This window comes from Amblyomma maculatum, chromosome 6 (assembly GCF_055883805.1).
Source record: "Amblyomma maculatum isolate TAMU_Amacu chromosome 6, ASM5588380v1, whole genome shotgun sequence".
NCBI classification, from domain to species: Eukaryota; Metazoa; Arthropoda; class Arachnida; order Ixodida; family Ixodidae; genus Amblyomma; species Amblyomma maculatum.
Genome location: NC_139349.1, coordinates 30386867 through 30399332, shown reverse-complemented (window position 1 = coordinate 30399332; position 12466 = coordinate 30386867). Strand labels below are relative to the sequence as shown.

The following is a 12466-nucleotide window of genomic DNA, read 5'->3' as shown; positions in this document are numbered from 1 at the left end:
AACATCACTTAATATGATCCGTGTGGACAATATTTATGAATATCGTTTGTTACAATTAACATATTTCGGTTCGACAGGTATGGGTAATTTCTTGGTAAAACTTGCATCTCTTGAACACCGCACTGCAATAGTAAACACTAGATGCACTGACACGTGGTCACTACCACATTTTAGAACAAACTACAAAGTACAATCCTTGGCTCATAATCTTCCCGTTTTTCTCAACAAGCATAAAAACACAGTTGGTTTTAGTCCTAAGCAGTTAAGAACCTACTTCATGCATATATAATCTATTCATGCATGTGTTCTTTAAATATCATACTCACCTTTACGAACTTTCTGCATTGAGCTTGTTCCATTGTTTTCATCATTGATCAACTTTTTTGTTTCGTTTTCATATCGTGCTGCAGAGATATACATTGTATAATACTTTTGATGTCATGGTCATATTGTTAACGAACTTTTGGAATCTGCTGTTTGCTCCTGCCCTGTTGTATACCGGTTTCCTGGGCCTCTGTCAAGCTGTTTGTACAGCTTTTAGCACAGGCGACCATCCACTTGTTGGAAAATAAATCTGATTTGATTTGATTTGATTTAGCTAGGCTTAAGTTAGTGTTCTAACCCTTTCAATACTGTGAAAGAAATGAAGAAAAAAAGAACAGGTGACTGAGAAGTCTCGGAAAATAAATGTTATGAGAATTTTACTAAATTAAACTTTTGTTTGACCCTTCTGTAACATAGCTAAAATGTAGCTATTTAGATGATCCTTCAAGCACTTACAATTTTTTTTTTTTTTTTTAACATTAAACCTGATATAAAGAGAAAATCTCTGTGAACTTGCTAGAAAAGGCCGGAATATAAAGATAAACTACTGTAACAGACATGATTCAGGATATACAAAATGTGGTGCACTGCCTCATTTCATAGTTATGAAAATTGGGCGCTGGTTTACAGTATCAGCTTTTTTTAATGGTGGTTTTCAGAACCAGGGTTCACCGCTCGATTCCCCCAGCTATTGTTTCTACTCCTAACTACAGCAATAAAATGCAGTGAAGTCAGATTACCTGGGAACTTAGATGTTATGTGGGGAAGGCATTCCATTCTCATAACATTGCTAAAATGTTGAAAACGTTCATTGGTCGTCTTCAGCTTAGTCTTGTCCTGCTCATAGCGAAGTGCATATTTGTTGTTGCTTTTATTTGTTTTTATTGAATTTCATGAGAAGTGCTCTTATTTTTTGTGTGAAAAACTGCTTGCAGAAGCTGAAAGATGCGCTGGCTGTCAAAGGTCTGATCAGCAGCGGTGAGAAACAAGCGCCCAAATGTACAGCACCGGCACCACAGATTCCTGGGACTGTGATTGCTCCGTCAAATGCAAACCTGAGTGATGGGTAAGTGCCAGAAGAGTTTTTTGGGCTTTACAGAGCCCTTCAGAGGGGGGCTTCACTGGATAGGCGCACTAAGGCTACAGATGGAGCAGCCTGGAACCTGTGTGTCCTGGCTCTGATTATCCGACATATTTGGAGCTTTTTGATCTCGGTAGGTGTGCTCCATAAGGCCATGCAATGAAATCTGGCAGTCTGTCTGGGCTAAAACGCTGAGGTTATCACGACACCTGCAGGTGGTAAAATGAACTGTAAACAACAAATTATTAACTCCACGATGGTTGATTTCCCTGGTGACACTTGACTTCAAAATCAGTGAAAAAGATTTAGTAATCACAGATGTAATATTTCAACAGTAAGACAAAGGCTGTGTTTCTGAGGTTCTGAAAGTAATTATGAGGTTAAGGATGGCAATGGCCATGTTTTGAAGCAGACTTCGACAACAGGTGCAGACAAAGACCCCTGGGCATACTTGGATCAGACAATGGGTGCATATGATGGAAAGCGTCCTTTCACAAAAATCAACTCGGGGGCTATGTTAGGCTATGTGCATTTCAAAGAGGCATGAGCAAAGCTTTTCGATCGCTTTTCTTTTTGAAGCGAAACGCTTCACTAGGCTAGTCAACTCCGAGTCTCGTGTGTGCTCCGTCGTTAGAAAAAGCCACAGCTGTGCCGCGACTCTGCCGGTTGACCTTTAACCGGTGCCGCGCACTTATCTTATGTGATGTACGGCTGCAATCAAGGTTTGACCGTAATAAGCCATGGAATATCTATAAGGTGCAACCGTAAACAACAAGGTAAGCCACAACTACGCCAAGGAACCACAAGCTAAGCCACCACCAATTTTCTTTTCTTTTCTTCTTTGGAATGTCATACATGGTTTTCCATGTGAAATTTTAAGTGTGTATGAATGCCATATAGTAACTCTCAAATTGAGTACCAAATTGAATTAAGGAAAAAGAAAAGTCTGAATATTGAATCGAATTTCAGAACTTCGAGTATTGATCTTTGTTTAGCAGAGACAGACATACGCAGTGCCTTCAAGGGACCACTAAAAATGTTCTGATTATCACGTGCCCGTAAAAGCTATGGAGAACCATTTCCATCACTGTAATTTTATCTAATGAATGGTTTTATCTATGGAAATGACAGAACAGAGTTGTCCCAGAGTTTACAAATGTTTCACGTAACCCTATTCCCCTTGTGTATCATAGCCACTGTTCAAATCCTGAAATTTAAATTAAGCGACTTTAGAGTGGAAATTCCATCTGTAGACTGTTTGCAGGTAATGTAGTTACAACACATTTTTGCCACAAGGCGTCATGCAGCAAGGAACATCTCTGCCAAGTTGCAACTTCAGGGCCCTACAGGTTTTCGAAAAGTTCACCAGGATGAACTGTAGTTCTATTTATGGCTGTAGCATCGCAGTAAGGAATTTCTAATCTGACCGAGTTGGTTAGTTACTGAATCTCTGTTCAAGATTTATTCATTCTGTCTTCAGAGTAAGCCTTTGCATGCTACCTGAGGACGTAATGATTGTTAAAAGAGCTGCTAATAGTCAACTTCATGTTTTGGACGTTCCTAGGTGTTTTACGGCTAGTAAAAATTTACCTCGAAATACATTATTCTGCTTAGTGCAGATAATATATGCTTATACAGTCAAGCTTGGAGGATGATGCCGAAGCAAACTTTTAGATAGGGTAATTGGTTTTCACTGTATTTTATTTTTATTTTTTTCCATCCTCATGCTGACTGTATTTTATTTTTTTTCCATCCTCATGCTCACTGTATTTTATTTTTTTTCCATCCTCATGCTTTTAGATTAAGGACTCCCGATTAAAGATGCTGCAGAAATGTTTCGGAAGATTACTTTTTTTCTCGCACACATATTGAATTTTTGCAGATTAGGTGCTCGCTAATGCATTTCTTTACTATTCGTTACATTTTGCTTACGCAGTACAACCTGTTGCTGTTCCCTTCTTGTCATTGGATCATATCAATATGGAGTTTAGTACAAAATTATCTACCCACTGCTATAGACCTCACCACTTCACCACAACACTCATAGTGACCATTATATTTTTTAGAGGGGACTATCGGAAGAGCAGTCCAATGTCCAAAACCGTCACACCTTTTCACTTTTTAAAAATATCTATGTATGTTAATTGACATATGTACTTTTTATATTTGCAGCAACCGGAATCGACGTGCTGATGCAATTGATGATGAGAGGAAAAAGAAAAACAGGGAGAACAACAGGTGAGATTATTACTATTTATTAACAAATATTATCTTCATTTTATTGGTACAGAGTATGAGTGTGAGTTGGTGTTAGTGTATTGGTACTTTAAATGCAATAAGCCTTATTAATTAATTTCACAAAAAGCTCAGGTTGACATTTGGATATGCACTTACAGGGCATTGCAGTTTGAAACTGTACAGAATTCCAAAAAGATGAAGTTAATATACAGTACAACCTCGATAATTCGAACTCGGTTAATTCGAAATCCCAGATAATTCGAAGGTTTTCTGCGGTCCCGTATTTTCCAATGTAAATTTGGCCGGATAATTCGAACAGGCGGCCTGCGCCAGCCTGGTTAATTCGAAAATTTGGACTGCTATGCGGCAATGCCTGATCCATGTTTCGCCGCAAACCCGGCGAAACGACGGCCCTACGGAGCCGCGAGGCAAAGCCACATAGTAATGGTGATGATTTATAGGCGAAGCGCCCCAGCCGGAGCACTCTCTGCACAAAAATCGGTCCACAGTGCGCCTCGCGCACCGCCGAAACACGCGCCTGCAGAGGAGAAGACGTGCTTCACTGCAACACGGCGGGCATACCGGTTTTTATCACGTGACTTCACCCCCACTCCATCCCTTGGTGTGCTTCGCCCACTCTTCCCCCGTGCCTCCGACGCTGCAAGTATGCCACCACCACCGCCGCGCCGGTCTCGCCTGCGCCATTTCTTTGTGTTGTGCGCTGTGGTTAGGGGTCGGCTACCGTGCCGTTTTTTTGGGCGGGACTGTGCAGAAGTGCTAGCTTTGTGACCGTAGCAGTGCAGAAATGCCAAAGTACAAGACTTTAACGCTGCAGCAGAAGTTCTGCTTGATCCAGAAAGCAGGCAAGAGCGCTTGTTCGAAGACCGAGTTGTCCACAATATTGAGCAACAAGTCAAAAATACTAAGGCTTACGGCAAGACCTATTCTTCGAAGCGGTCACGAGTGCGGGCTCCCACGTATCAAGATGTGGAAGCTGCTCTGCTTCGCTGGCTGCAGAAAGCAAACGCTGCCCACCTTCCCGTCAATGGAACGCTACTGCGGGAGAAGGCCAACGACCTAGCTCTACAACTTGGGCACGAGGAATTTAAGTGCAGCAATGGATGGTTTTGCCGTTTTAAAGAACGCAATAATTTAACCTTTCTCACCGTCTGTGGTGAGAGCGGCAGCACTAACGAGAGCGTTGTCGTTGACTACTCTTGACGAAGAAGGAGCAGAGTATTGCGACCGCATCAATGCGCTCTGTGCAGAGCATGAGTCCAACGCAGTCGGCTTCGCCGAGTATATCAACATTGAGAGCAAAGAGCAGACTGGCTACTCTGACTTGGAGAGTGAGATCACTGCTGGTACGAACATGCGCGATGACAGCGACGATAGCGACGACGACACCGACGAGCCTCCCCGAGCACCTGCTCTTGGTGAAGTTATCGGATCGCTGAACGTTATCCGCAGTTTTGTTGAGTGCCGCGGTGGAAGTTCAGAGATGTTTCGTCTATTTGACCTACTCGAGAGCATGATCTTAGGAGCCGCAAACTACCGGACGCGGCAAACCAGCATCTCTGATTACTTTCAGTAGTAATTCAAAATATGCCGAATAAAGGTAACGCGTTCCTGCAACGAATTTTTTTGCCTAAGTCTTATTTCTTGGTGTGTTCGGTTAATTCGAAAACTCGCTTAATTCGAAGATTTCTCGCGGTCCCGATAACTTCGAATTAACGAGGTTGTACTGTACTTTGGCACAGTAGAAGGCAGAGCTTTTGATCCACGTTAATTTTTTCATTGGCATGTAATATATAGTTCATGGTTTAAATCATACTTGAAGGTAGTGTTTGAGCACATCATGCCCTCCTGTCAGGAACGTCCTGATGTGTGCCGTTGTTCTTAAATCACACAGATTGCACCAATCAGTCAGTCTGTCTTATATCTGCATAAAAAAATGTGCTCTTCTGGCTTGTACTTATGGTGTCTTCGGCTGACGGCTCTCGTGGTGTTTTTTCCGCACTCGTGCGCTGCCTCACCTTCGGCTGGTCGCCACTCGTGCAGTGCCGTACATTCGACTGGGGCACGGAGCAGGAAACCTTTAGGAGTGGAAACTATACTGTTTGCAGCGACCAGAAAAGGTCACAAGCCCGCGGCGCCACTATCATGCTGGCGGCGCCTGTCGGCGTGGAAGGTCTCTTTTTTTGTCGTTGCGGCTTCTACGACGCGCCGCATGCCTCCGCCACTGCATACGGCCGCGTCATGCTCCGTGCCGTCGGCGCTACAATTCTGACCTTATTTGGTCGCCCGTGCTCGCTCGTGCCGACGGGTGTTTCACCTCCTAAATGGTTTCTTGCTCTGTAGGCTGGGGCGAGCACGACACAAGTGCGCGGCACCGTGTCACTGTGGGGACCGACAGTGGACCATAGTGCAATCCCATCGTGCAGCACGGGCTAGCAGACGCTGCGCGCAGACGACGCTATTCGCTCTACAACGACCAATAGCAAGCTTAGACGAAAATAGGAGGAAGCATTTCAGGTGGGCATATAGTAAAGAAATGAACATGCTAGCAACTGCAATGCTGAAGGTATAAAATGTGCGCATTGCGCAATGTACAGATAGAAACCAGTAAGCATAGCACTGTTGTAGGGCATCGCAAACCTACACCGCCACAATTGCAACATTTCAGCAGCATGCGCTAGCATTGCTATTTAGCACTAGCTATACACACCATTTTTAGGAACGTAGTATGGCCTCTGAGATAATCAAGAGTCTCGGATGCCAGGCAGAACAGACGGCAGAAACAACTATGGCACTCTCCGTGTCTTTCACACATTCGGCTGGAGCACACAAGGACGGCCCACTCGTGCCATGTTTGACGTCAGTTCCTGCGCACCAAAGTGGAGACAGTGCGCCTCAGCCGAAGACACCATTAGTAATAAGCAGAATATAATGAAGGGCGTCAGGCCCCAGATGTTGGCTGTTTTTCTGACTTCTCGTTCCTGTTTTGTGCCTTATTCATGCAATAGTGCTGAGTGTTTTGTAAATATTTTTCTCTCTTTACCTCTCTTGAGGTATGCTGCGCAGAGAAGCCGGGCCAAGAAGAAGAGGATGAGTGAAGCAGTCAGGAAGGAGCTTGAAGACTACAAGAAACTATGTGCCGAGCTCACTGCACGGAACCAAGAGCTCCTGGTTTGGACTCATTTTATCTTTGTCACTGAACTTCGCCTCACTCTGCCCGCTTTATTGCTAATCAACAATCTTTATTGCATTCAAAAGGGCCCTAAAGAACCTTTTTGTCCCAGCTGCTGTTTCCTTGTACGTTTCCCTGCCTTCAGCGCAAAAATTTGCGATGTACTGGAAAATGCAGGGGCAGGCCTAACGCAACACGCTGAGCACTCCCAATGCTTGGCCAATCACTTGTCATTAGGCTTTGTTTTCTATCTTGGCAATTCTCTCTTAAAAGGCCACAGAAAAGGATGACATAAGGCCACTGATAAGCATGTTCAATGTGCAGAATGAATGCTTTTAAGCAAATGCCAACAGTATAATTTCTTGGAACAAAGCCAGTGATTGGTTACCAATTTTTAAAAGCCGCATTTTTTTTTTTTTTAATTCGCGTGCAGATAGGATTTTGCTTGGTGGTGAACTTTGTAAGTATTCCCTTATAAACTAATGTCACTAGTATTGTGAGCAGCAGGGCTACCATTCGCTGCAGCCATGGCATAACGTTGCCCGGCGTCTAAAACGCAAGAAATAATTTTTTTTAAAAAGCATGCCTACGCCGTGTTTTTCAAGCGCTGCAACTGGTTTTTAAATCACGTGGTACGAATCGAGCATCGCCATTGGCCGCCACGCGTACGCATGTGGCAAAGTCCACTTGCTGGGTCCATGCTACGTGAGGTGCGTTTCAGAGTGGCGATTGTTCGGCAACTTTATCTTCATCATGGATGAAGCACAATCGAACCAGCGCAGTCATCGAGGAGTGAAATACTGTTCTGTTCATAAATGCAGAGGGCGTCGACCAATATCAAAGGCAAAGGCTTGTCCAGTGGCAGTTCGACCCGCGACAGTTAGGCTTAGCGGAACCGACGCCGATCCCTTCAGCGTTTCAGGTGCCTCCGGGGAATTTGAAGTGGCATTAGAGTATGTTAGTGCCTCGGGGAAAAAAAAAAAAAGATTAGGCATTTCTGAAGTGAGGAAAGAGCCTGCGATGAGGCGTCATCTGTCATTACTGACTTGACAGCGCGCTGAATGTTCTTGTGAGCGACGCGATTTGCCCAACTTGCCAGCATTCACGACTTCCCGTGTCCGGGAACCGGCCGTGAAGCGTAGACTCGCTTGGTTCCTTGAACTACTCTTTGAGAACTCTGCCTGCTCGCAAAGTGTCCTTTCCACAACATACTGTGATGTGTGTTTATGGAAGTTTAGTATAGCAAAAAAGGGAGGCAAAAGGGTGTGTATTTTGCACATTGTCACTGAACAGAAAGAAAACTATGCACCTTAGAATAAAACTAATTGCAGATTTGAAGTCGGTATAAAAAACTGAATTAATAGTCGGAGTTTCATAGCTCTAAGTCAAATATTAAAAAAAAGTGTCTTCGAGTAGCACCTCCCTTTAACCTTTGTGCAATCCTTTGGCTTAATTTAATTTTGCATTTTTATTAAAACTTTGCAACGAGCTTAGGATGATAGAAAACAAGGGACAGATATGAATTCTATGTGTTCCATTGTTCAGGACTCTTGTGCTGCATGTGAGACTAGCTAGCGAAAATATTAAGAGAACACCACATGCTCCTCTTATTATACAAATTTAATGCCAATTTATTAGGCCTTTCCATTTGCAATGCTCAGCATGCCAGCTGATGTGCTGAAATGTGGGAAACACAGTTCATTGAAAATGCCTTAACTGTTTGAAGCTAGTCATTAAGCATGGACTTATTTTAATAAATTTTGTCGTTAATAGCCTGGTTTAATTGTTAGTAACTGGACACTTTATGGTTTGGTTTGGTTTATGGCATTTACTTTCTCAAAGCAACTCAGGCGGTGAGAGACGCCACAGTTAAGGGCTCCAGAAATTTTCATTGCCTTGGGTTCTTTAAAGGGCAACTCCGGTGGAAAACCTGCTATATAAAATTTTTACCAGAATTTGCGAATGTCAAAAAACCTCTCGAGTTGCCCTTTAAAGTGGAGTGACATTGCACAGCACACTGGCGCCCAACTTTTCACGTCCATCGGAAAGTGGCCGCCATGGCCGGGATCGGATCCCGCATCCTTGCGCACAGCAGTTGAGCGCCCTAACCACTGCACCACCATGGTGGGGCTGGACATTTTACGCCCCTAGCTTTGATCGACAAATATTCTATGGTGATATTGGTGGATATGTAGCTGCCTTGGCGTGCATGCCTGAATTGAACTTTTAAACTCTTTCTTGCTCTCATTTCAGAACCAAAGATCAATGTCCAGAGAAATGGAGTTGCAGTACAAGGATGAGATATTTAATCTCAAGAAACAGCTAGCTCTTCATAGCAACTGCCCTGTCACCTTGGAGTTACGGAAAAATGGTGCGGAGCTCCAGTCATCCTTACGGCAGCTGCTGATAAGTGCCTATCCGCCGAGTTTCAGGTTGTTGTAACAGTATTAGTAGCAGTAGCAGCAGCATCGCCCGCCTAACCACTTACCTAGCTCGATCACACCCCATTTCACACCGTCTCGGCAGCGGCGGGAGAGATGTACATATATATATTGTCACCAACCAAGGTCAGAGGGGTCCGTCTTGGGCACCCCGCACCTCCACCAAACTGTTATGTACTGAGTATGTAACCAGGCATTTATTCTCAGCTGGGGAAACCGAGAGTCCAAGGTTCACCAGCTTCCACTTCTTCCTCCTTTCTTCCACCTCTTTGCTTACGAACCTTAGCACGTTATATATATATATATATATATATATATATATATATATATATATATATATATATATATATTAACATATGCATTTTATATATATGCATGTTGCTCTCAAATCCTTTTCCTCAGTACATATGTCATGAAATAAAAATACTTCCACAGCTGTCACTGAATCTAGCATTACACAAGGGTAACAGTTCTTTAATGTTCTTTTCTGTTATTTCCTGGCCTGCCTTTGTAACAGGTGACGGTATGGTATTCGAGAAGAATCGTTATCTCAGGGGCCGCTTTCAGTGGGCTCTTAAACAACTCGACCTAACCTAACCTAACATTCTTCCTATATCAATTTTTGAGCACACATTAGGAAGCGAAATAGTCGCTCCTAATTTTTTTTTTTTTCTTAAACTAGGTTTCCTTTCTATAGGCCATGAATGACCCACATAAGATCCATTAAAGAGTATGGTGCTGTCTTCACCGCTGAATCTCATTTGTGATGTCTGTGAAGCAATTCAGGCGCCAGTGTTACAGTCAAAACAATATAGAACAGAATGAGCGTTTATTGAAGGAAGCTGTGCTCTTTTTATAGCGGCTAATCGATACAGGCACGTGTTGGCGTCTGTGGCAGCGTTCGGTGCGGAATGTGGCTGGCAAGCACTGCACATGCATATCTTCTTCAACCAGAAAAGTTTCACAAAAATGGTCTCTTTTTCTTCTTTTTTTTTTTTTTTTTCTAATGGTAAGCATCAGTTCCAGTGATTGTTTGACATGAAAGGTCACCTGGGTGAAAAATTTAATGTAACAATAGCAGTATAATTGTTTTAAAGAAGTTCTAGGTTCAGTTTTTATGTTAATTTATTTAGATGTTTATTAATTTACATCTTAACATTGTGCATTTTATCATTTTGCCAAATGCATTGTTTACCATGAATGCGTAAATTTGATTGTAATGGCTTTCATAGCAGGAAGGTAATGGGCTATCAATAGAAGCTGGAAGGTGCACTACTTGCTGAAGTACTTCTTTTCCCCTGCAGACAAAGACGGCCACAAGAAGCCTCGAAAGCTATCAACTGAGACTGTACCCCAGGTCAAGTACCTCCTGTCCATTGCAGAGCAAGATGGTCACAAGAGCCCTCGAAAGCCAGCAACTGAGGTTGTACCTCAGGTCCCCACTGCTATTACATTTCCAAACACATTGGCTCTGCCATCTCATCTGTCACTTGTCGTTGCTACAAAGAACTCTTTACCACAATCAATTTTGAAGTGAACTGTAAAGAACTGATTAGTGCTTCCATATCCCACCTGTTTTACCATTATTACTGGATGATCAACTCATGACATGTCATTGTGTTTATAGGAATGATGTGCTTTAGGCTGTCATTTTAGAACTTTTTCATCAAAGGAAGCTCTCTCTGATGTGAACAACTAACACAAAAAGGGCATGGCTCAATGGGCTTTTTGCTTTTGCTTTGCTTCTTTTGCTTCTTACAAAACTCGTGCATTGCCTTTATTCTCCAATTTAGAGATAATTGGGTACACTACACATTTGGCCCATCAAATCAGAGATCCAAGGGAGGTCTATTGATTCTTTCTAAAATTAAATCCAGAAATGGATGTTTACGAGCTTAGAACATGTGTGTAGCACTTTCAGGTGGTACACACATGTTCATACAGATTTAAGCTTTCTTCAAAAATACCTTTTCATGCAAAAATAGTCAACAGAGCTGATTGACAAATTGTACAGTGCCAAACAACAGCTGTTAATTTTCTGTAGCAAAGCACGAACGTTTGTAAAAAGCATCAGAATTGCTGTAAGTAGTAACATCTAAACATCAGGATTTATCAAACAAGTGCCTGTGGGGTTAGTGGGATCAGATATTTCTTCTCAAAGGCGTGTAGTGCTCTAGAAATCCAAGATAAGCAATATTATTCAAGATGTTAAATATGCATTACAATTACTAGCTAACATGAAAAAAAGCATCCCAATTGCCTATAAGCTCAAAGTTTGTCTGAAACATAGAAATTATCGTTAGCTGTGAACTGTCAAAAAAAGCTACAAATTTTAGGTGTACGCTTTGTATATTGCATCCAAAAGGATTGAGGTTCAGCGTGCCACTTCTCGAGGTACTAGCCATAGTTATCTTTGCATATCCTTCAGTAAATAAGGTCACTGTTCTTGTTGTATGAGTACAGTTTAGTAAAAAAAAAAAATGTTTTAACACTAAACTGAAAGACCAGTTTAGGCTAGGTTAGAGATATACACTAGTTTCCACTAAGTGCCTTTGGTTTGTGCTTCAGCAAGCCTTTTTGTGTGTGTGTGTGTGTGTGTGTGTGTGTGTGCGTGTGCGTGTGCGTGTGTGTGTGTGTGTGTGTGTGTGTGTGTGTGTGTGTGTGTGTCTTTTGGGGGAGAAACTTTATCTTAAACTGAAATTCTTTAGTGTGGAAAATCCAAACAAAGCCATGTTTAACAAGTACAAAGCACTGGCAGCATGCTTGCGAAAGTGTTGTCTCAATTTCGTGAAAGCATTTCGCGCTTATGTGGAGACGATATGGATACAATTTTTTTTTTGCTCATTTCATTTTGCTTTTTTACAAGGAACACAAAGCTGTTTCACCAGTTCGTTTTTTGTGATTCACTTCACTAATGCATACATCTTTTGCTACATATTCTTGTTTGCATATGTACAGACAGTTTGCACAAGCATTTTTTCGTAGGGAGCTGTAATAGGGCAACATCATCTGCATCTACCTCTACGTCATCAGTTCTCTATTACAGGTTGCATCTCATTTAGCTGTGCAGGCTTCACAGCTGGCTAAGGAGTTGTCTCTTAGGGCAGTCCATAGCTGTTGTCATCATGCATTGCCTTTCAGACATGGTCTGAATTGGAGCACTACACACTGTTGAAGCTTTTCAGTGAATAT

At 42.5% G+C, this 12466-nt stretch overlaps 1 protein-coding gene across 2 annotated transcripts in view; it reads left to right on the top strand.

Moving 5' to 3' along the window:
* Positions 1 to 11812, top strand: part of LOC146185380 (uncharacterized) — a 28917-nt gene extending 17105 nt beyond the window's left edge. For both annotated transcript variants that reach the window (XM_084606329.1, XM_084606330.1), the window contains exons 8-12: positions 1260 to 1390; positions 3578 to 3643; positions 6715 to 6832; positions 9087 to 9204; positions 10579 to 11812. In XM_084606329.1, the coding sequence (XP_084462455.1) occupies positions 1260 to 1390; positions 3578 to 3643; positions 6715 to 6832; positions 9087 to 9204; positions 10579 to 10811 (666 nt within the window). In that variant the 3' untranslated portion in view covers positions 10812 to 11812. The remainder of the gene's footprint in view (positions 1 to 1259; positions 1391 to 3577; positions 3644 to 6714; positions 6833 to 9086; positions 9205 to 10578) is intronic.
* The last annotated feature ends 654 nt before the right edge of the window (positions 11813 to 12466 follow it).